The sequence below is a fragment of the Nyctibius grandis genome, chromosome 23 (assembly GCF_013368605.1).
Source record: "Nyctibius grandis isolate bNycGra1 chromosome 23, bNycGra1.pri, whole genome shotgun sequence".
In the NCBI taxonomy this organism is placed as follows: Eukaryota; Metazoa; Chordata; class Aves; order Nyctibiiformes; family Nyctibiidae; genus Nyctibius; species Nyctibius grandis.
In genome coordinates this window covers 3,599,008-3,622,728 of record NC_090680.1, presented here as the reverse complement: position 1 = coordinate 3,622,728, position 23,721 = coordinate 3,599,008, and the positions used below count along the sequence as shown (strand labels likewise).

The window sequence follows — 23,721 nt, the reverse complement described above, 5'->3', positions numbered from 1 at the left end:
TGTACAAAGGGCAGCTCAGCTAAACGGACTGCCCAGCGAATTAAATGTCTAGGGCAAGGTTGCCATTATGGGACAGCATGAGGTCAAGGCTCCAGAGTAGATGCCACACATTATACCTGTGCTTTGCCTCTGTGGCGTCTGTCAAGCACAGAGTCCCATCACTAGATGACACGGGTGAATCCCTCCCATTTGACAGGTTCTACGTATAATGACTCGTACGTAGGAGAGGAGCTCAGGAGCCAGCACAGCAGACTCTTTGGTGTCAGTATATCAGTGCTGATTTTCACCACGTGGGTATCTGGCCCTGAAAGGAGGTGTCTGTGCCTAGAATAAAAATTGCACACTAATTGCAGTAATCTTTTCAGGTGGCAGAGCCGTTGGGTGAGCACAAATAGTGTCATCGTGCTGGTTCTCCTGGGGTTATCCACAGGCATTGGTAATGAGCATATACAGAAAAAAACAAAACCCACTCAGGCCTGATTTGCTGCCGAGTAACCTCTCACACCAAGCTGGTGCCATCCTTTCGGAGTGAAGCTAAAGCCAGTGCAGTGAGTCTGGCACAGTTAGCTCAGGAGGCATCAATAAAGACTTCAGGCAGGTACTAGTCTATGTCTGGTATGAATCCCTACTGTTTGTAAGCGTTGGACAGAAATGGCTACCACAGCAAGAGTCCCAGCAGAACCCCATGCTCCAGGCTTCCCACTCCCTCAATTACTGCATTGCTCTGGCTGGCCGAGCACACAGAGCTGCTGATGGGCACAAGTGACAAGTCCTGTCAATCTTAATAGTGCCAACCAGTGCACAGTTGTGGCAAACCTGATCAGGTGTTTTATCCATCACAGTTTGTATCTCTAAACCCAGCTCTTTGCCCGTTCTGACAATGCCCGCTTTGGAAAGCAAAAGCCAGTCTTGGCTGAATGGCGAGGTATTTTTTATGGACGCACATTTTCCTGTGGCCTTTGAGCACCATAACCCTTCAACTCATTTCCAGTTGCAATTTAGTCATGTCTGAACACAGTTCTCCAGTGAGGAAAGATGAAGAACAGTCCCCAGAACATCTCATCGCTTTTCTTACTCTTCTGGAAGTTTTGAGTTATGGTAAGTGCCAAGAATTAAATCCTCATTTACTGGTAAGTCCGCATCACTGCTAATAATTTCCTATGTACCTTTTCCAGTGAAAATGGGGTACATCTAATAACTGCTGTTACAGATACAGAAAGCTCTTTGTGGTAGTAAACGCAGCAATTAATGCTAATGAGTCTGCTGTTAGCAAGTAGTACTATTGGTGTTATGCTCACGCCTCACCAAATGCAAAGGTTCAGTTTGTTAAGCAGATGCCAGTGTTAACAGCTGAATTCTCTTCCCATGGATAAGTTAGCGTTAGTTAAATGTACCATTAAAAATAACCATTTAAAATGTTAATGAAAAGAGACATAATGCTTGCCAGGGTTTTGCTTGTCTTCTTTTTAGTCTCAGCTTTAAGGTGGCAGAGGTGGAAAGGCACAGACAACAGAGCAGACATTGAGGTGGAGCCCGGCAGCGCTGGTGGCATCCATGTACAGCACCAGAAGTGAGGCTTATTTCCACCTCCACGACCAGCCAACAAAGCTCAGTACCGACCTCCATATCCACACAACACACTGATACCCCAGCCCAGGGTTCCCACCACCACCTCTGCCTGTGTCCCTGGCTGCCTCGTAACCCCCTGGCTCTCCCAGCACCATGAATGACAGCAATGGAGGAGGGTTCTTAATCCATCACTGCTTCTTGGTCTCAAATAGCAAAGGTGTGGTAAGTCCTGCTTATGCCTAGCGCTTACTGACATACCTCTGCTTAGCACGCTGCTCGTCCTGAGCTTCTGACAGCAGGTTTTGTTTAATTTCATGCAATTTAAGAAACAAGTCTGTACTCTACTGAAAAAGCAGGCTTCATTGTCCTATGTGTTATGTTCCAGAATCAAAATTAGATAAACCTTTTCATAGAATATACCCATGTTGTACATAGGCCTCAAGCCTCTGCTCCAGCGAACTGTAAATAGGCAGTAGAGAAGGTGGAAGCTGAAACAGAGGCAGTGAAGGCACCACGCAGATGCTGGGCAGAGCAGACCCAGAAATAAGCAGCCCTGTTTTTTCACACTCCAGCAGTGTGCGAGGACAAGACCCCTTGCTCTAAGAGCTGCAGCCAGGCTCTCCCGTGGTGCGCGCTGAGCCCGGTCATGCGCAGCCTCGTGCTGCTGCTCCGGCGTTGGGGTTGCCTTTCCCCAGGTGCTGGCACACTCTGCTCCATTCCCCGCAGGCTGCAACCCTGGGCTGCCTCAGCCCTGCCGCACAGCCAGGGCCTGGATCACCGCTGCCTGGGGCAGTAGCACATTTAGCTGCGTCCCCAGGGCTGCCAGGAAACACAGGTTCTCCCACTGGGACAGGGAAGGTGTCCAAGGCTGTGAGATCCAGGTGGCACTTAGTGCTGGGCAGATCTTGGCACTGGAGTGATTTGGGTGTAGGTGTCCTGGGCTCTCCATCCCTCACACTTACCATGCTGAGATATCCCAGGTGCTGCTTTCTCCTTTCACCAGACTCTGTGGATCCTGTTTCTTGGTTTCTTCACCCCTTTGGCTGTTTTCTTGTAAACTTGCCCTGGCTACTCTGCTGCCCCCTCCCTTCTACTCTCTTTCTTCTAACCTATCCTTTTCACACCTGCTTGTGCCCATGATACTTGTGCTCCTGCCCCTCTCCCCCTTGTCCTGGCTGCCCTCGCTCCAAGCCCCAGGCCCTCCCTATTCCCCTGTCTCCCCTCTCCCTCATCAACATAAAACCTGGGCTCTCCAGTGCTGTGTCCTGCTCTGCTTTCTTGGCCAGCATATGCTGCCTCCTTCCCCACTGGCCTCCTCCTCCTCCTCCGTCTCCACCGTTGTGCCCTGTCTTTTGGTGCTTCTCTCCCGTGCTCGCCTGTGCCCCTCAGCCTCAGCCCATCCCTTCTACCTCCTTGCTCTTCCCTTCCTGGGGCTGCAACCCTGATCCCGACCTGTACCTGTACACACACAATTATGCTATTTTAATTTGATAAAATGTGATTATTTGCAAGAGCTGAAGGCAAGCGCTGGCTTCAGGGCTGGGCACTGCAGTTTCGCCCATGCCACCCTGCTGTGGACAGCCTTCGCCCCCCCTCCTCTCCTCGTGGCAGCCCCAATTCATGCCTATTTACAGCCAGCCTGCTCCCTTCACCCCCAGACACAGGGGCCAGCCTGCTAGGGGTGACCCAGCACCCTCAGCCCCAAGCCACTTGCTCCTGCCCTGCTTGCAGCCCTGTACCAACTTGCCCTGCCAAGGAAGGTGAGGGAAGGGGCAGCCTGGCCCGTGTTCCCCTGGCTGGGCTGGGAGGTCATCACTAGACATGACCAGAGAGGAGACAAGCCAGGGTATGCAAGGAAGGGAGGGGAAATGAAGAAACATTACCTCCTTTTCACGTTTATTTAATTTTTGTATTTTTTTTTTGTATTTTTTTTAAGATCACAGAAGAGCAGAGCATTCATACATGTAAAGAAACAGAAACGAGATAACAGAAGTTAAATACATTGAGAAAAGAAAAAATAAAAAGCTTCCTTTGTTTTTCCATCACTGGGTTTTGTTCATTCATTGGGTTGTTTTGGGTTTTTTTTTTTTTGATCGGTTCTTTTACACACACACTTGCGCTTTTAAAATTTTCTTTCACAGAGCTAGTTCCAAAAACAAACCAATGGCAAAAAATAAAATGGCTGTTTTCTCGTTTCGTTAAAGAGAAGTTCAGCTCATGTCTACAGTGCTGGGGAAAAATATATATAAAGATATAGATATATATATATATTTATATGTATATAACACTGTTAATGAGGAGAGTTCTAACCACCCCACCGTGTAGCAAGAAGAAGGGACTGGCCTTCATTCTCAAGGTCTAGAGGATGAAACTTGGCTCCAGCTGGGAAAGGTGGAAGATTTTGGGAGGTGGCGGTGGCACAGCGGAGGCAGGTTCCTGCTCTTTGCCCCCTCCTCCCTTTCCTGGGACACACGTGTGCTCCCACACACGCGGGCGCAGGCACACGCGTGCTTTCTCCTCAGGAGGTGTGTGGGCAGAGCCATCGCCGGGAGCGAGCGGAGGAGCGCGTGTCTGGCTGCGTGTGCGATGGAGGGCGTGGGGAAGGAGAGTGCCTGTACGGTAGCCATGAGGACCACTGCAGCACGTGAGGCAGAGGTCACAGGGGTGTGCATGTGTGCCTGTGGGTGGCTGAAATGGGGAGCAAACGCCCTAATTTCGGAGAAGGACAGCCCCACTTGGGGCTCTCCTCACTGGCTGGCTCCTAGGTGGTCTTGCTGCTCATCTCCATCCATGGCCCATATGTTATGTACAGAAACACCCACACGCCTGTTCCTGGGGCATGGCTGGAGCCACAACGGTCTCACACTGCATCGCTCACTGAGGCCCACTGCAGCGTGGTGCGCATGCCCCGGGGAGCCAGGAGGCGAGCACCTGATGCACTGGGAGCACAGGCAGGGAAGGAAGGTCCTGCCCTGTTTGGGAACAGCCCTTCTTGGATGCGATCTCTGCCCCTTCCCCAGCCGTGCTGCCCAAGAAGCCCTGCTATGCAGGCAGCCCTGCCACCCGTGCTGCAGGCACACCCTCCTGACTTGCACTGCCCCTTGCTCCTCTGCTCCCTGGGCACTTCGACACGGTGTGCAGGGCAGGCTGAGTCGCTGCAGCACCAGCTAACCTGAGCCTGCAACAAGTGAAGGACTCTTTGCTTGCCACCTGTCTGGGCTAATTTGGAGAGCTGCTCCTCTTTCCCAAGACCTGCCTTGGCTGGTCTCCTTGCCTCACACACATCACCCCAAGCCACAGAGATACAGGACCATACCAACACATCCTCACCAAGCTGACTTCTGCTTTCCTGTTATGGTGAGTGAATCAACAAGCAACCACCACATATTGCCCTAATGGGAGCCAACCATCAAGGAAAATTTGGGAGGGCTGTGGGAGCTGCCTGAACATTGTTCTAGCAAGTTACAAGAAGGAAAAGAGAAAGAGGTTTTAATGGTGTGACATAGCTCTTAGTCAGCAGGAGTCATGCAGTTAAAAACCAAAATCTTCTGGGCATCCCACTGGAAATAAAGCCAGTCTAAGACTAGTGTTGAGAGGCCATGATCTCCTCACTGGTGAACCCGGGAGTTCTGCACATGGACGATGGACAGCACTCATCTGTACTTTTCCACCGGCATCACATCTTGGAAATTACCATTCAGTTTCTCTATCACTTCCCTGCCTCAGGTTCCGCTCTTTCCATGGGACAGTTTGCTCTCGGCATCCCTAACTCAAGTAGTTTTGTGTACTTGAGTCAGAGAAGCAGTAAGATTGCACACCACGAGAAGAGAGAAAGAGAGAGAGAGAGAACTGCTCACCCCCCCTAGCATCTCCTCTGTAGGACTGTCTTGGTTAGCCATCCTCAGTGTCAGTTGCTACACCACATCAAGCACCATGATGATTTGGGCTGTGGGTTGCGTGCTTGGAGGAGAAGAGCAGAGGCGTGAGAGGGGTTGGGAGGAGAAGAGCTGTTTCCCTGTGCCCATCGATTTCCTCATCAGGGAGGGGTGAAGTGGTAAAGCACTGCACAAAGATTGAGCTGAAACATCACTTGGTGGTGGGGCTGTGAAGGACACTAGAGTAGCTCCTCCAACTTCCCAGATCCTCTTCCTCAAATGCTCTTGAATCATCAGGACTCACTGTTGCTCCCCCAAATTCCTTCCGGATGTGCAGCTTCCACTCAGCCTGGAGACCATGTGGCTATTGATGGTGACTTCATCCATGCTGTGAGCCTGGACTTTCAAAATGGGTTGCTCAGACAGGTGGCTTGGGGGCATGGTCTGGATGCACCTGGAGCTAAGAAGAGCTGGTGGGGCTTGGATATACTTTGACCAAAAGTGGGGCAAGCAGCAGTACACGACAGATCTGCCCAAGCGGTGAACAGTCAGCGGCATGAGAAAGGTGTGCAGACAAAGACTAACTCTCGACACAATGCATGTCACCAATGAAATCTTCATGAATGGCACGTTAACATGCACTTGGTGCTAGCATGGGGCGACACAACTTCACTGGTGAAGAAAGCTGGAAGCGGGGAGGGGGGGAGTGCATCACTGAGCAACACACCCGCGAGCTGCGGGGCTGTGAACAAACAAAAATGAACACGACTGCCAAGACAGAGGTGTCGGCTGGAGCGTCCCACATCGCCCTTCCCAGCCGTTCAGAGACAGGCATCTGCTTTGTTTTCCATCTGACCAGACACACGCTCCAAGCAACATGCTACAGTCATGCGTGGAGTTCATGTGGCTCAGGGTGGCTGCATCTCCCCTGTCCAGCTCCTTTCAGAAACACTTGCCTTCACCCCTCCTCTCGGTCATCTGAAAAGGGTTAGAAATCTGCTAGCAAGTATGGGGCCATATATTAAATCTAAGTCTTTGTTCCTCTGCTTGGACATTACCAGACATCTCATGTAACTCTTGTAATATTTACAAACCAGTAGAAGAAATACCATTTTTCTCTTTTTTTTTTTCCATTTTGTTTGTTTCTTTTTATAACACTAAATGTTAAATCTCCATCAATCAAACACAATTACACTGACAAGCTCAAGGAACTGGTGTCCCATTCCAAACTCCCGTCCCCCTCAGTCCCCAACCACCTGAGAGGCAGTAGGAAGCAAGAGCACGGCTTTTCAGGAGGGGATGGGGAAGATAGCAACATGAACGCAGAGTAGAGGTGAGGAGGAGAAACAGCTTCAGAGAAAAGGGCCTGAGACATGAGAAAACCCTTTGCAACATCTCTGCCAAAGGGTGGACGGGAGAAAGAGAACGGGGAAAATCTTTTGACCTTGCCTGTGTTTCCTATGTTCATCTGGGCTTTCCTCTTGACAGATACTTTGAGCAATCCCTGCTCGAGTTCAGGAGAAACAGGGGGATGTTCACAGCGTCCCGTGATGCACATGGCAGCTCGCAGTATTAGCTTCTCTGAATAAATCAAGCTCCAGCCTACCCACGACTCCCCCAGCCCTGCTAGGAATGGACGTTGACAGGAGTGGGGCTCCCAGCACTGCTGCAGATTACAGGCATACTTGGTATTTGTGGTTTTTCTCAGACAGGTCTGCGAATAACTGGCTTTAACCCTGTTTCCCAGCCACGCTACGGAGGCACAGATCTATCCAGGTCCTGCAGGCAAGACCAGATCCCAGCACCAGGGTTGTGGCTGTTTCCTCTAGCTAATAGGCAGATGGCTTCAAAAAATGAGTGTCCTGTTTTTAGTGTTATATTTCCCTTTAACCGTAAGCCCCTGTGCCTTGACATCTAAAAAAATATCCCCTCAAACCAAAAACAATGTGAAACAATGAGGTGGGACTTGTGACCACCACCACATCACAGGGCTCTAATGTATGTGAACCCAGTGCTAGGAGTGACCCCACAGTGACAAAAACACATGCAGAGGACAAGACACACAGGACAGACCTTACAATAGCAACCAGGCTGACATCAAAGAGAAGCATCAACCTAAAAAAAATCATGGGCTTGACCCAGCCCTTAGGAACAGCCTGTGACAGCAAGTCACTGCAGGCTGCCCACCTTCTCACAATAAGCCTGAGACAAAAAAAATCCAGGTGTAGGTACAGCCTCGAGAATGAGAAATGCCAGTGATGCGGTGTTTTCCCCCATGCCAGTGTGCTGCAGAGGGTGGTCCCCAGCTTCTGGGACCAGCATCAGCTCGTGGCTGTACCAGGGGGATGAGGAGCCCTGTTGCAGCAGGAAATGTGGAGTCATTACTAAGACACAAAACGAGACCCCCTTCCTAAGGGTTAGGCATGAGGACTGGGGTGTCTGAATGCTCTGAGGGACACAGGGCATTTTTTTCCTGGGCTGCAGCACGCCAGTCCCCAGAGGAGATGCACAAGTCCCATAAAGAACCGCCCTATCTCGGAAAGGGGGAGCTGTCCCTGGATGTCTTGGGAGGATTTCAAGCACCAGTTGCCCAGCTATCCCCTCTTGCACCAAGGCACAAACACCCCCCAGGAATGGCTTTGGGGTCTGGAGGAGCAGGGGGGAGTGTAATTTACCCCCATCCAAATCCACAGCAGATCTATAGCAAGTCTGCCACCACCCAAACTTCAGCCTCTCATGTCTCTAATATTTCCTCGCTCCTTCTGGCTGCCTGAGGAGCCTTTGACTGCCTGCTTAATTGCCTGCTGCTGCTGCCCGAAACAGCTGAGCTCAGCAGAGGGGAGGCAGGCGCCGGCTGTGCCGCAGTGCGAGGTGCAAGCGCCGCGCTGAGCACCAGGGAGAGGCCGTGGCGGAGCGTGCCCCGGCCGTGCAGTGATGGGGACGGCTCACAGACCAGCAATTCCCACCTTCCTTCCTGGCAGGGGACCACCCGGCGGGTATCCCCTCCCGCACACCACAGGGCTGCCAGCCCCAGCTGGTTCGCCCTTGCCTTCGAGCCATGGCCTCCAAGCACGCTGCTACTGCACCAGTTCACAAGGCAAAGAGAGAACAGCAAGCTTGCTGGTGCTTGACAGCTCAGTGGTGCCAAGCACATGTAAAACACTGCACTGTCATGGGATGGTCACTCGACTTGGGTGAGCTAACTCAAGCTCCTCCCTGGACATCCCTCCCCCCAAAAAAAAACAAGTGGCTACCTGATAAAAACCTATGGTTTATCATCTTTGATGCTGTGGATGCTAGGGCTCGTGTAGGGCTCGTGACTGGCCAGGAATCACAGGAGTCCTCTCTCCACTGCCCCTGCCCGCACACACGCGCTGCAGCCGCTGGGGCGTGCGACTGTTGGCTTCCCCTCTCCCACAGCTCGCTCCGGCTCCTGCAGCAGACCTGTTGCTGGCTTGGCAATTTCCAGCCACCACACAGAATTCTCTTAACCCTGTTTCTCACAGCCTGTTCTCTCCTGCTCACTCAGGAGCATCTCCTTTTGGCACCTCTGCATGTGATTCTGCCAAGGGATGGGTGATGGCAGGCGACAGCCCTCTCCAGCAAGACCAGCACCCTACAGATGAGAAAAGCAAAGAGCAAGGGGAATTGTGCTGCCTAGTTCTTTGCTGCACCACTTTAAGCTCCTTCTTTATTAGCCCAGGATTTTGACATTTGTTTTTCTTCTTACATTCACAGGTCCTGGACATTTGCTGACCCTATTTGTTTCAAAAGTGGAATTTGCAAAGTAAGTTCTGTAGGAGCAGTGGTGTACAATACACACACGTGTGTGTGCACACACACATACACACTCTCACCCTTACATAGCATTCGTTTCCTTTTATAACAGGTAGGACAGTAAGAACAACAACAAAAAAAGGGCATTGGCTCTATTTTTGCACGACTACCAAAATGGTTAGGAATGACCAGATCGTGGTTTTCACATTGAGGCGCCGTTCCTACGCACACACTATACCTACAGGAATGGCTGCTCAGTGATGTCCAAGGTCTCACCACTCACACCCCACCAGCCCAGCCTCCCCTCCCCAGGAGGAGTGGGTGGCCACACTCTGCACCCCGCAGTGCTGCAGGCCGGTCCTGGTTACTTCTGCTTATCTGGACAAACGCACACGTGTGCACACCCCCATGCGCGTGTGCAAGCGCTCATGCGTAGCAGGGGCTGCTATGCTGTTACTTGAAGGCTGAGAGCCAGACAGGTTGCAGATGGGAGAGAAAAAAAAGGCTAAACAAGGGTACAGACTGACTCTTGCAAGCAAGGTGGCCAGGAGTCAGGAAGCCAGTGAGGATGCCGGAGAGGGGACACCATGGGAACCTGTGTTGCAGCCGCCCCTCTCCCCTCACCCCTCTTCTCTGCCTGAGTGATCTCTCAGCATCTTGTCTCACACTTGCAAGGCAGGACATTATCTACAGCAGGATGAGCATATGTACACATGGACTGTTCCTTTTGCATGCTTAGAGAGAGCAAGAGAAAGAGAGAGAAGACGGAGCGAGAGCCACACATACACGCATGCACACACGCACACAGGCATACACGGGAGAAAGAGAAAGACACCTGGTCGAATTGAGGGGGGAGAGGACGAGGATTAAAAAAAAAGAAATGTATGTTTTCAGTAGAGTTGACACAGCTTTAGTTCAGGCCAGTGAGTGCGATGTTGCATGAAGGAGGGGACAGGAAAGAAGGTGTTCAGCGAGGGCTGGGTGCACAGGAGCGCAGGGTGAAGTGAAGAGAGGAGGGGGTTCTTCACAGGACACCAGTGTGCAGAGAGCTTCAGGTGACTTGCTCTGGTTTGTGGCTTTTTTTTTTTTGCTTTTTTTTTTTGTTTTCAAAAGTATGAACTGGCTGAGCATCAGCTCACAAAAATGACCCAGGGCATCCAAAAAGTTAAGTGGCTATAGACACTGAAGCAAAGACCTCTTTCTGCAAAAGAAAGAAAGAGGAGGAAGGAAGGAAGGTGAGGGAGTATGGAAAAGAGGAAGGAGGAGAGAAAAGAAAAGGGATCTTCTGTTCAATTGGCTTCGCGGGTTTTGTTGGATTGTTTACATTGCAGCATCCTCCGGCGACACGATCCTTGCTGGTGCCCCGTTCTCTCCCTCACTTCGTGTTGCCTCCTAGACGGTCAGTGACTTGACAGCCGGCTTGTCAGGTTTCGGATTAAATGTTGCTGAGTCTTCTTTGCTGTAATTTTTCCTCTCCCCCCTCTTCACTCCTGAACACACAAAAGTTGTGAAAGAAACAGTCCTCTCTCCCCCCCTCTTTTTTCTCTCTCCCCTCTCTTCGCTCTGTCTCCTGTATAACGCGTTTTGTTTTGTGTGTTGTTGTTGTTGTCGTCGTGGTTTTTTTTAATTATTATTATTATTATTATTATTATTTTTAATTCTGATTTGTATTAACATTTGCTGAGTAGGCAGAGCAGGGACGCTGCCAGCAGCCACAGTGGGACGGCCAGACTCATGGAGCCGTTGTCTACTCTCGTGCCGGGTCCTGCAGGGTGCGAGAAGGGAGAGAAAAGAGGACAACGTTACATGCGGCTGGGCAAGGCGGGGAGAGCAGAGGAACACACAGGGCACAGCCGCCTGCCCGCCTAGGGGAGCCTCCGTCCAGCCCAGCTGCAGGCTCCTGCCCACCAGCTCCTCGGCATCCTCCCCTGCCGCCCAACGCTCCGATGGCACGAGGTTCTGCCTAAGCAACACCCAGGCTGGAGAAACAGGGCCTGCAGCAAGCGGGAAGGCTCAGCCCTGGCCGCTGACCCCATCCCATCCCTGGCCGTGCCTCCGGCTGGGAGTTGCAGGCCGCCTGGCGCGGGGGCACGGCTCACACCCGGGCCACCAGCCCCCACCTCCCCGCTCCCCCACCTTCCCAGGGGCTCGTTGTAATTCTGCACGGTGGCCAGCGCCTGGCTGCAGCCAGACACGGGCTCCGCGGGGGCTGATCCATCACAGCGGTCCGATCAATAAAACATGGGCCCGAGCAGCGGACGCCTCCCCTCCCAGGGGCTGCCCCGCAATTATTTATTTCTTAATCAGGGCGGAGGAAGGCTTCGCTGTTGTGTTTATGGCCCTGTGGCACGACACCTGTGAGGGTGCAGGGTGTGCCAGGGAGGTTGATTGTTCATAAGGGTGGGAAAGGAACCTGCAGGCGTGTGTGCGTGTGTGCACGGGGCCTGTCAGAGGGGGCAGGGAGGAGCGCTCTGCCGCAGCAACAAATAACGCAGCCTCGCTCCAGGAATATTAAGCGCTAACACTCCTGACATCTTCTCATTCATCCTCTCATTTATGGGTTCCCTTTGCTGGATGGCTTTAAAGGCAGCAATGCTCTTTTAAATTTACCCTGCAATACCAAGCCTTGGCAGCCTTTTCTTTATAAGGGGGCAGGGAGGTGCACATGGCTATGGTTTTGTAAATGCATGCTCATCATGTGTGTGTACACATAGGTGTACGCGTATATGTACACTTACATGTATGTACAGGTACACATGTATGTATAGGTACATGTATATGTGTATGCATATGTATGTGTACACATACACTTATACACGCATGTGTATGTATATGCAGTGTTTTACACAGAAGAGGTGCAGGAAGATGTTGAAGTGTGGAGATGGAGATGAGTCCATATCACAGAAACACAGAATCAACCAGGTTGGAAGAGACCTCTGGGATCATCGAGTCCAACCGTTGCCCTGACACCACCATGGCAACTACACCATGCCACTAAGTGCCATGTCCAGGCTTTTCTTAAACACATCCAGAGATGGTGACTCCACCACCTCCCTGGGCAGCCCCTTCCAATGTCTAATAACCCTTTCTGAGAAGAAATTCTTCCTAATGTCCAACCTGAACCTCCCCTGGTGAAGCTTGAGGCTGTGTCCTCTTGTCCTATCGCTAGTTGCCCGGGAGAAGAGGCCGACTCCCACTTCACTCCAACCTCCCTTCAGGTAGTTGTAGACTGCAATAAGGTCACCTCAGAGCCTCCTCTTCTCCAGGCTAAACAACCCCAGCTCCCTCAGCCGTTCCTCGTAGGTCAGACCCTCCAGACCCTTCACCAGCTTGGTTGCCCTCCTCTGGACTCACTCCAGCACCTCAACATCTTTCTTGCAGTGCGGGGCCCACAACTGGACACAGGATTCAAGGGGCGGCCTCACCAGTGCTGAGTACAGAGGGACGATCACTTCCCCAGACCGGCTGGCTACACTATTCCTAATAGAGGCCAGGATGCCATTGGCCTTCTTGGCCACCTGGGCACACTGCTGGCTTATGTTTAGACGGCTGTCGATCAGCACCCCCTGGTCTCTTTCTGCCGGGCCGCTCTCTAACCACTCTTCCCCCAGCCTGTAGCGCTACATGGGGTTGTTGTGGCCCAAGTGTAAGACCCGGCACTTGTTCTTGTTGAACCTCATGCCGTTGGTCTCAGCCCATCTATCCAACCTGTCCAGATCCCTCTGTAGGGCCTTCCTACCCTCCAGCAGATCGACACTCCCACCCAGCTTGGTGTCATCTGCAAATTTGCTGAGGGTGCACTCAATCCCTACGTCTAGATCATCTATAAAGATATTGAACAGCACCAGCCCCAGAACTGAGCCCTGGGGAACACCACTAGTGACCGGCCGCCAGTTGGACTTTGCCCCATTCACCATCACTCTCTGGGCTCGGCCATCCAGCCAGTTTTTAACCCATCGAAGAGTCCACCCATCCAAGCCCTGGGCAGCCAGTTTGTCTAGGAGGATGCTGTGGGAGACAGTGTCGAATGCCTTACTGAAGTCTAGATAGACTACATCCACAGCCCTGCCCTCATCTACTAAGCGGGTCACTTTGCCATAGAAGGAGAACAATGTTGGGACTGATCCTGCTGGGGAAGAAAGCAGACATGCTTACTCCCAAGAAGAGCTATTTCTAATGGCAGGGGGAGCCAAAAAAAAAAAGGCCCTGTTCTGGAGAGCCCCACAGGAGCGAAGTGCCATTGCCCCCTCTCACAACCTGGAGAGTTTACCAGGCGAAGAGCCCCCCTCTGCCGGGTGAAGCACGGGTGCCACTATTAAACTCTAGTGGGTGACTAAAAGGCAGCAAATCCAAGGATGTCCCCAGAGGCCCTGAAATTCTGTACCATTTCCATTTGTGTGATTTCTTCCTAATGTAGCCCATCACTTACTAGATCAGCTGTTTGTGCCCCAATTCTATTCTTTCATTATTAAGTAAGTATGTGCTGAATTGTGTGGAAAATTTATATTCCATCTATGGATTCTTTTTCCAGCTAGTCCCTGCTCGTCTTTTGTGGCTTGTCACACAAATCCTACAACACTGCTTTTTCACTCCTTGTTTGGGTGATAGGAACTTATTTCCCTCTCTGAGCTCAGGAACAAGTTTAAGTACAGCTACTACACGTATGTGACCTGTGTTTCAGAGAAAGCAACTTTCATGGTCAAATAACTGGAGGGAGGCTGATTGGGACCATTTGTATCCCATATTGCCAGTGAAGCAGTCCCAGAACATAACTCCTCTGGCCCAGCAAATAATCAAGAACACACCAGGCAGGGTGTGTTGCCCACAAAAAGTCTTCAGCCATCACATTTTTACTATTTGGCTAAAATACTATTTGTCTAACACGTACCTGGACATTCATGTAACACATACATACGTGGCAACCATCCCCCTCCTCGCCACTTTTCTAGGGTGCACATGCAACCAGAGCAAAGGTGTACGTACCTATGGAGGCAAGCAATGCACACCTAGCACGGCAGAGGCATGTTTGGCCTTGGCTGGGTACTGCTGCACTGATATGTATAAGTGCATGGGTTGGGATTTGTGTGCTTGGTGGGGAATAGAGGTATGGTATGGTGTGGTAAAGATGAGCTTCTGCAATGCCTAGGTCTAAGGAAGGACACGCAAGGTATGGTGTGGTGAAGGACTTGGGAGAGGGTCACACCAGCTTCTGTTCTGCTTGAGCTTGTGTGTGTAAGCTTGAGGATATCTGACAAGCCAAGACTCCCACCTCCGCGGCTGAAAAATGGTGCGAGTTATATGTCCTCGTGTTTCCCCACTAAGCTCCCTGCGTGTGCCAGCGAGGTGGCAGGGCTGGCCGCAGAAGCCTCTCCACATGCGGTCCTGATCTTCTTCTGCACACCACCACATGCTAATACCAGCAGCTGTTCGCACCAAGGGGCCATGAGCAGCTGTGTGGGTGCCAGGCAGCGTGTTAAGCTCACTGGGAGGCCTGGGACCCAGTGCGGTTCAAAGCTGCTGCAGCCCCTGCACGTAATCCTGGGGGCTGCACGTAATCTCTGTGTCTTACAGCAGAGCTGGCTAAAGCACACACCATGTGTGCTACAATTACTGTCAAATGCATTGTAAAAATGTGGAAAGGTTAGAGTTCAATCACAAAATAAAGTCTTGAAAACTTTGAGAATTTAGGCTTTGAGGAGGGGTCTAATTGCTCAAACTTTAAAAAAAAGGGTAGGAAATGTTAGAAGAAAATAAAATATTCATCTTTGATGGATAATTTGTGCAGGAAATAGTATCTTTTCAATTCATTCTAGACTTGCAGTCTTCTTTCCTAGCCACACCTCGGTGTCGCCACGCTGCGTTTGCACGATGACTGATGGTGGGGGGTGTGTGTACACGTGCTGCTGCGGCCCGTGTGCCCCGCTGGCGCCGGCGCCGAGGCACCCACATGCCCACAGGTGAACGTCCACGCCGGGCGGAGCGCGCCGGCCCGCTGTGTTTGTAACGTGCCTGCTGCCAAACACACACGTGTGCGCGTCCACACCCGCACCCCACACCTGCACGCTCCCCCGCCAGCACACCCACCCAGCCGCACGGGTGGGTATAGGCACCTGTACACGTGAGCACGCGCCTCCGCACACCCTGCACACACACGCACATGTGTGCACGCACAGGCGACACACATGCAAACACCCCCCTGCCCCCCCCCGGCCACGGCCAGCCCCCCCCCGCACCACAGGGACTCGTAGGCAGGGACACCGCCCGCAGCTCCCCACAGGCACAGACACCCCACACACCCCCTCTCACCACAGACACCCCCCGCACCACAGACACCCCCCGCACCCCCCCGCACCACAGGGACTCGTAGGCAGGGACACCCCCCGCAGCTCCCCACGGGCACGGACATCCCACACCCCCCCCCCGCACCACAGACACCCCCTCCCGCGCCCCCCGGCACGACACACACCCTCCGCACCCTCCCGCACCACAAACACCCCCCCCCCCGCACCACAGATACCCCCAGCACCCCCCGCACCACACCCCTCCCAGCACCCCCCCGCACCACAGACAACCCCCAGCACCTCCCACACCACAGACACCCCCAGCACCCCCCGCACCACACAGACCCCGCACCCCCCCGCCCCACAGACACCCCCCGCACCCCACGCCCGCACCACACCCCCCCCCCCCCGCCTCCAGCCGCAGCAGCAGCCCGCGACGCCGCGGTCTCCACCGCCCCCTGGCGGCCGCCGCCCCGCCGAGCCGCGTCCCGGGGAGACCCAGCGAGAGCCCCAGGAAACCCCTGTGCGACCCGGCTGCACCCCCACCCCCCCGGCTTGGCCTGGGCACAGACCCGGGTGACCGCGCCCGGCTTCGGCCACCCCCGCGCCGAGCAAAGCCCACGCTCCCAGGGGCTAGAAGCCAAGCAGGGACCCTTTCAGCGGGCACAGGGGCTTCAGCAAACAAGGGGCACTTCCCCTGCGGTCTCCCACTTTCGTGACCTTGAGCCTGTGCTCTGGGAATCTGCCCTGCAAGCTGGTCTCCCCGGCCAAAATACTTCTGCTGTGTCTGAGAGCAAGGCTTGAGGAGAAAAAAAAAAAAAAATAAATGTTTATTTTAATCATAAAGAAAGCAAGCCAGTGACTGGCCCTTGGAATATTTTTTTTGCTCTGATGCTTTGTTTAAGAGCCTTGCAACAGTGCAGAGATTTGGTCTTTCAGAAAAAGGTAAATAGCTACACAAAACTATCTGTCTTCAACAGCCTTGGGGAGGGGGTCCCCCACAGACTCACACATCTTGAATGACTTTCCTGGCACCACCTCAGCGGGTCAATGCTTTGGCCCTTCACAGGTTTTAGGCCTCCCCCCCATACAACTGGCACAGCACAGCTGGGCTTGTTACACTTGTTCCTCTCTGGGAGGCTGCAAGTCAGGCTAGCCCAGGTTTCACTGTAGAATGGGTACGTAGGCCAGCTGAATGCTATAGCTGTAACGGTGTTTGTTTTTTTTCCTTTTGTGTGTGTGTGTGATGGCTCATGAACTGCTCCTACTCCTGTGAAGGGTGTAGGAAAAAGAGATGGCAAGAAGGGTGATGGGGTTTGGGTGAGATGGTGGAGCGAGAGGGGAAAAGCAGGGTGCTGCTTACGTTCACAGCAAACCACAGCAAGATAACTGCTCTCTTCCTCAAAACCAGCCTGCCTCCAGGAAGAGCATACCACAAGAAAAGACCAGCTCTACTGGGTCAGTCCAAGGGTCCTGTCTAACCTTCAGTCCTGTCCCCTGCAGGTGCTGGGCGGGGCCCAGCTGGGAGCACATGTCCAACATGGCATCATACTGGCCTGCCTTGGGTGCTTCAGAGTCATCCTGAGCCAGCAGAAGCTGCACTCCTTGACAGGTTCATTTTTTTCTTCCATGAACTTGTCCAGTCACTTCTGGACTGCCTGAAGGCTTCCATATACACAACCTCCCTCAACTTTTAAGGAGCACAGTGGCAGTCAGCTGCCAGCAGTGGTATTATGGACACACATTAAATTTGGGTGTTACTTTCTCCTGTGACTTTAGGACCTTGGCATTAACAGAAGGCCTGGCACACTGCCCATTACTAATTGCCACACGAACTGGCTAGATTAAAACTGTCTCAGTCACTCCTTGCTCTGCAGTCTCCTCTGCTGACTACAGGAGAGCCAGGCTAAGGAAACTCCGCAGTATGGGAAGAATTAGTTGGCATGTGTTCAGATTTTCCTAGGAAAGAGAGAGATGAGCTTTTTGTCAGGGAAACTGTTAAGAAAGAAGCTACCCAGTGTCAAGAGATCGGTGGCCACTGAATGCTCAAGTCCTGAATTGCAGAGCTGCGACTCTCCCCACCAAACATGGGGCACAGCTATTACCGAGCCCTTGGTGGATGCTACCCAGGTGGCTGAAGGGAGCACAGTTTAGTTGTGAGGAGACTTGGTATGATGCCCCCCAAAGCCTAAGCAACTGAGACTCCAGTGGTGCATCCTCCGGGGTACAGGCTTAATCTCCAGAGATGAGGCTAGCTGCAGAAATCACCGAGAGGGGAGCAGACTTCTGAGGTCTGACCTTTGTGGGATGAATAAAATGGCCCTTTTTCTCCCTGACTTCGTCTTGAATTTATAGTGCTACAAGGCACTGCAACCCACAGCCTCGGCAGCAGTGGTCAAAGCCAGAAGGCTTCTCGGTAGCCCTGTATATGCCCTGCCTCATGGCTGGCATTGGCCCCTCAAAGCCTTTAGTGCCCATTTGGGGTTGGGGGCTGCAGCGTGAGTTAGTACCAGGAATGCAAAGGCAAGCAGCCAGTACCAGCCCGGGTCAGCACCACAGGAGAAAAAGCAGGATTCCTACAGAGCTGTTTAGGCGTGGATGTGGTGCCAGGTGAAGCTCAAATGCCAGCACACAGGTACGAGCGGGGACACAAGCAGTGCGTTAAGGGGTGCTGTGGCCTCTGTGCCACGCAGCCTACAGCGCTCGGCCCCGGGTGCCCAGCGCAAACTCCCTGTTTGGCGCACCCCCCCCCCCCGCAGGCTCTGCTGTCCATCCCCGCCGCCGGGCCGGGGCCTTCGCGGCCGTTCCCTCCCGCCTCGCTGGGCCGCAAACCCGGGCCGGGCCGGGGGAGCCGCCGCTGACGCCAAACGGCTTCGTGCCCGCGAGGTGGCAGCCGAGGGCCGCGACAACACGCGCCCGGGCGCTCCCCGGCCCGGCGCCGCAGGCCCGGGCTGGGGACAGCGCGGGCGGGCAGCGGCACCCGGGGTCAGCGCACCCCTGCGGGGAACCCCCGGGGTCCCGCACCGCGTAGCCCCCGCGGGGCCGCGCTGAGAGCAGGGTGCCGGCCCCGCGCCCTCCGAGCCGCTCCTGCCTGAGGCGGCCCAACATGGCCACGCTCCTGTGACACGGGACCCGATCCCATCGCTCTGCGTCCCTCCACAACCCCTGTGCAGCGGTATACGTGGTAAAACGGCTTGGGGGGGGGGGGGGGGGGGGGCAGATCTGACCTGCTGGTTGGTCCCCCCATCAAAAGCAAGACATCTACCCACTACAGCAGCAAGAAGCAGAGGTTGCAGGGACCGCTGGTAAAGTGTCTATCCCTTTCACAGAATCACAGAATCACTCAGGTTGGAAGAGCCCTCTGGGATCATCGAGTCCAACCATTGCCCTGACACCACCCTGTCAACTAGACCATGGCACTAAGTGCCATGTCCAGTCTTTTCTTAAACACCTCCAGGGATGGTGACTCCACCACCTCCCTGGGCAGCGCCTTCCAATGGCTAATGACCCTTTCTGAAAAGAAATGCTTCCTAATGTCCAACCTGAACCTCCCCTGGCGAAGCTTGAGGCTGTGTCCTCTTGTCCTATTGCTAGCTGCCTGAGAGAAGATGCCGACTCCCACTCCACTACAACCTCCCTTCAGGTAGTTGTAGACTGCAATAAGGTCACCTCTGAGCCTCCTCTTCTCCAGGCTAAACACCCCCAGCTCCCTCAGCCGTTCCTCGCAGGTCAGACCCTCCAGACCCTTCACCAGCTTGGTCGCCCTCCTCTGGACTCGCTCCAACACCTCAACATCTTTCTTGAAGTGCGGGGCCCAGAACTGGACACAGGATTCAAGGTGTGGCCTCACCAGTGCCAAGTACAGAGGGACGATCACTTCCATAGACTGGCAGGCTACACTCTTCTTAACAGAGGCCAGGATCCCATTAGCCTTCTTGGCCACCTGGGCACACTGCTGGCTCATGTTTAGCACCCCCAGGTCTCTTTCTGCCGGGCCGCTCTCTAACCACTCTTCCCCCAGCCTGTAGCGCTGCATGGGGTTGTTGTTGCCGAAGTGTTCTTGTTGAACCTCATGCCGTTTCCACTTCCTCCACACAGATACTCCCCCTTCTCTCCCCTCACTCCCTCCAGCTCCCTTTTGCAACACCCACAGCACCCCTGAAGGGGTCCATAAGAGAGGGGGATAGAGGCTGTGGCATGCCATGTAACCCTTGCAGAACAGGCAAACTAGGTCAGACTTGTAAGCAAACCCACAAGTCCTCCTGGTGGCACAGAGACAAGCCTCCAAATGCTGTGAGCAACATGATCGCCGCCAGCAGAAATTGAACCTATGCCTTTCAAGATTCCCAACACAGACCTTTAAAAAGGGTCATCTGAGATGCAAGCAGAAAGCAGATGTATTTCTGGTCCATACCCAGAGGGAAAAAATCACCCACCCATCTACACGTTTCACACCCACATTCGCCAGTCTAGAATATTCTGCTGGGTCCTGGATCACGTCATCTGAGTAAACCAAAATGGAGATAAGGAAAGAGACAGAGGGTGCCAGTTTTTCTCTTATTTACATTAACAAGACTCCAGGGCTTGAAATATCTGTGGTACTGATGGAGGAGAGCCCACAGAGAAGTTTCAAAGGGCATCAGAGGGCTATAGGCTCCTTATTTGCTTTGGGGAATCTGCCCTTGGGATCCTGTCAAAGAATGCAAGGTAAAACCTGGATGATCAGCCCCCATGAGTTTCTAAATGGAAGTGAGGCCAAGAGGAGGTATGGGACAGGCTAGGAGGACTTGTCTTTGATGGGAAGGAAGGAGTGTTGGCAAACCAAGTAGAGCTGGCCTGCTGTTTTTCCACGTGCTTTCCACCCTGAGCAGCTCTGGGCTCCATGCTTTTCACAGGCTGATTCTACTTGCAGTGAAGGCTGGAGTCCTGCTTCTTGAGCAAAGAAGAGGACCAAAAATGAGGAAGGAATGAAAAAAAAACTCTAAAGGAGAAGGTGAAAGGGAAAGGGGATGTGCACCATACAGGTTTCTCTGTCATCTCACTCCCTGGGGCCTGGAGGGGTCTTAGGTTTTACACTTGCCAGCTCCTCTGCAGGAAGTAATTTTTCTAGTCTGTTGACTCTCTTGCCAGGGCTTCAGAAGATGAAATCTTTATTGTCATGAAGGCTTAAAAGAGAGGAATACTGTTAATTCCATTTTCAAGGTCATACTTTGAAAGTTATTAATTTCTTTCTTCCAGGGCTTTGCACTCTACTCTGAGGCTTTAGGGATTAGCAGCTTCTACTTACTAAGGTTCATTTGGGGCTTTTTTTTCTTACCACTTTCCTGTGTCCCCCCCTCCCCTTTGAGAAGAAGACATGATTTTTCACTCCCTGTTCTTAATGTTGAAACTATTTTGTTCGTTACCTGCTTGTACCCCATTCTCACCACCAGCTCTGCTCCTGTAATTAAAGCATGACTGTGACTGCAGTGGCAATAGGCTGGCTTTTCTAGAGGTGGAAGTACCACTGTGTAAACTAGGGAGGATGCCCTCCAGCAACTCTTCAACAAGATTAAGGAAATGTCTCTGGTGTCTATCAATCTTAGCACACCATTTAATGTATTTCAGAATTTGCTCATGCTTTTTTAGCACTGAACAGTTCTTCCCCATGTTTTGGAGCTCATTCATGGTGTACTAAGTACTCATCTATCATGCCTCCTGTCTTATTGAAGATTCATTCTGTAATGCAGTGCACCCATCCTTCCCTGAGGTCTAAAGAATATCCCTGAAATTGTATTTCTCAATGTCTTTCTGAGAAGGTCGTGGTGTTCAAGAGCTGGCTGCTTACGCCATTTATCCTGGAGCTGGTTTACTGTACTCCTAGTCTAGAACTGAACTGTTATCCTGACCAGTGAGGCTTGCGGTGGCTAGAAGACCACCTATGTTGCAAGGTTACACAGATCTTTCATCACCAGATCTGTCCTGTAGATATTAAAAAGTTCCAAGGCTTTCTCACAGATGAAAAATAGTTCTCCCACCCTTTCCATTCCCCTAGCAGCTGGAGGAGATTTTTTTTTTAAAACACACTTGGCAAACTACTAATACAAAATTACTTAAAACTGCTTTGTCTTCAACCCATTCATTGAAGATTCTCATCCTACAAGCAAAACATCCAAAAAATACATAGCACAAACTTTTTCAGAGTCCATCACAGGCCAGATCTGAGCTTTTTCTGCTTCTCACTTTCCTAGGATACAGCAGTCCCTCGCCTGCTCACCTCTCAAGCACAGCAGACCAAAGGTGACACCAGCAGAGAGTCTGATGTCTCAATAGGAAACAAACAGCATAGCCCCCCCCGCACCCAGAGCACATACAGCCCAAGGAAGCAGGTTTGCAAATCGGAGGCTCTGGAACCTCTTGAAAAATTAATATTTTCATCAGCTTTATGTCTGTCTGTTTACCCACTTCATCCCTGCTATGGTTTTCCACAAGCCTTTGCTGGATATTTGGCATGAGAAAGATCTGAGTGGCTGTGAGCAGAAATGAGGAGGGAGGGACACACTGAGGGGTGACTGGAAAGGAGACTGGAGCAGCAAGAGAACTGAATTGGGGTCGAGCATGACCAGCATGCTCGAGGTTGCTCCAATACTGAAATCCAGTCATACCACTGCCTCTGCCCTTCCTATCCTTCTCCTCTAGTACCTGCAGCACGGTGCCCTCCCCCACCTGTCCTTGAGGTCTTCTTAGGGCCAGCACTTCTCTCTGGTGACTCCCTTGCAGTGAGCTTAGCGGAAACCAACCCATGTCCTCATCCCTCCTTGCCCAGGAGTCAAACAAGCTAGGAGGAGGTTTCAGCTAGCCTTCATCAAGGGCTGCTTGTGAACAGCGAGAAGTATGGGACCTGTATCACGGGAACACTATAAACAAGCCTGTGTGCTTCTCTCGGCATTTCATTGAATTAGAGATGTTACGGGACTCAAGCTGGGCCCACAGACTGGTGCACTTTGTGTCCCCTGTAGTTCTCATCCAAGTACGGATGTGTGTATGTGTGTGCAATTCCACTATGAGACTCCTGGTCACCTTAATGCCCTAACAGTGCAAGCGTGGCTTTAATGCCTGGCCCAGGCATGGGGAAAGCTGGAGCAGAAAACCACAGTGGCTTCCCACAGCCCATTCCCAGACCAGTAATTCAAAAGGGAAAGTTACTAGAGCTTACACAGGCAGCTGAGCTGGCCTTCAGCTGGATGAGCTGGGGCAATGGAAAAGATGCCTGCAGCCACTTCAGTTCATCCTTCAGATGTTCTAGGGTGCCTGGAAACGGCTCAGTGACTGTGGGGTGTGCACGTACGGTGTGTAAGGTGACCTGGCTCAGGAGTGCACTCGTCTATCAGTGAGCACGTACATCTGTAACACCTACCGCAGAGGCTGCCTGGCCAGACCTCACGGAAGCTATGCTAGTTATAGCACATCCTTCTCCATGGCCTTGCTCCTGTCCATGCACTCATTCCCCAGGTCGCAGGGGGACATGCAGGTGGTGGGGAAGGGCCAAGCACACCTCTCCTTTGCTCGCCTTGCCTCTCCCTTTTGCAGGTGAGCTCTGCTGACAGACCTGCTCGCCCACAGGAAGGAAGGCCTTCCAGGAGCGCTCTGCTTTTTCTGCAAAGCCTAATTTCTTTGGAACGGTTGGCTTTTTCCCTGTGCACCCCCTCCCTCCCAAATCCCACACCTCCCTTCTCCTGGTTGTTTTTGTTTTTAGACAGAGCGCTTAGACAGCTGTATTAATCATGCAAGCCCAGCCATGTGTAATGTGCTTTATCAACAGCAGAGCAGACACTGAATGGCAACCCGTTCACAAGCGTCCCGGTGCAGTGCCTGAGCCGGGAAGATAAACCTGCCGCTTCCCAAACCGACTTACCGTCATGGGTTAGTGAATGGAGAGACTGTTCACTTGGGACAATAACCAGAGGGGAGGCCAATTTGTTAGGCAAATTCTTGAGTGGTTTACACTGGAAATGGAAGGGGGAGGAGGAGGAAGAAGGTGGGAATTAGTCTTTGGTCATTTTCTCTCAGGGGTGGGAGGAATTTTTGTGTGTGCATAAGGATTAAATCAAGACAACAGTGGCTGTTCTTCATCCTCATCCTCGCTGCCTCCACACTTCGGTCCCAGTCAGCCCGTCTGGCAGCTCAACATGGGAAGTAAGGAAAGCAAGGATTTAGGTACACCTGCTGCGCAGTGGGTA

At 52.5% G+C, this 23,721-nt stretch overlaps 1 protein-coding gene across 2 annotated transcripts in view; it reads right to left on the bottom strand.

Annotated features, from left to right (window-relative positions):
• Positions 1-3,512: 3,512 nt before the first annotated feature.
• The window catches only part of LSAMP (limbic system associated membrane protein), a 319,416-nt gene continuing 299,207 nt past the window's right edge, over positions 3,513-23,721 (bottom strand). For both annotated transcript variants that reach the window (XM_068417344.1, XM_068417345.1), the window contains exon 7: positions 3,513-10,986. In XM_068417344.1, coding sequence (XP_068273445.1) covers positions 10,892-10,986 — 95 coding nt within the window. In that variant the 3' untranslated portion in view covers positions 3,513-10,891. The remainder of the gene's footprint in view (positions 10,987-23,721) is intronic.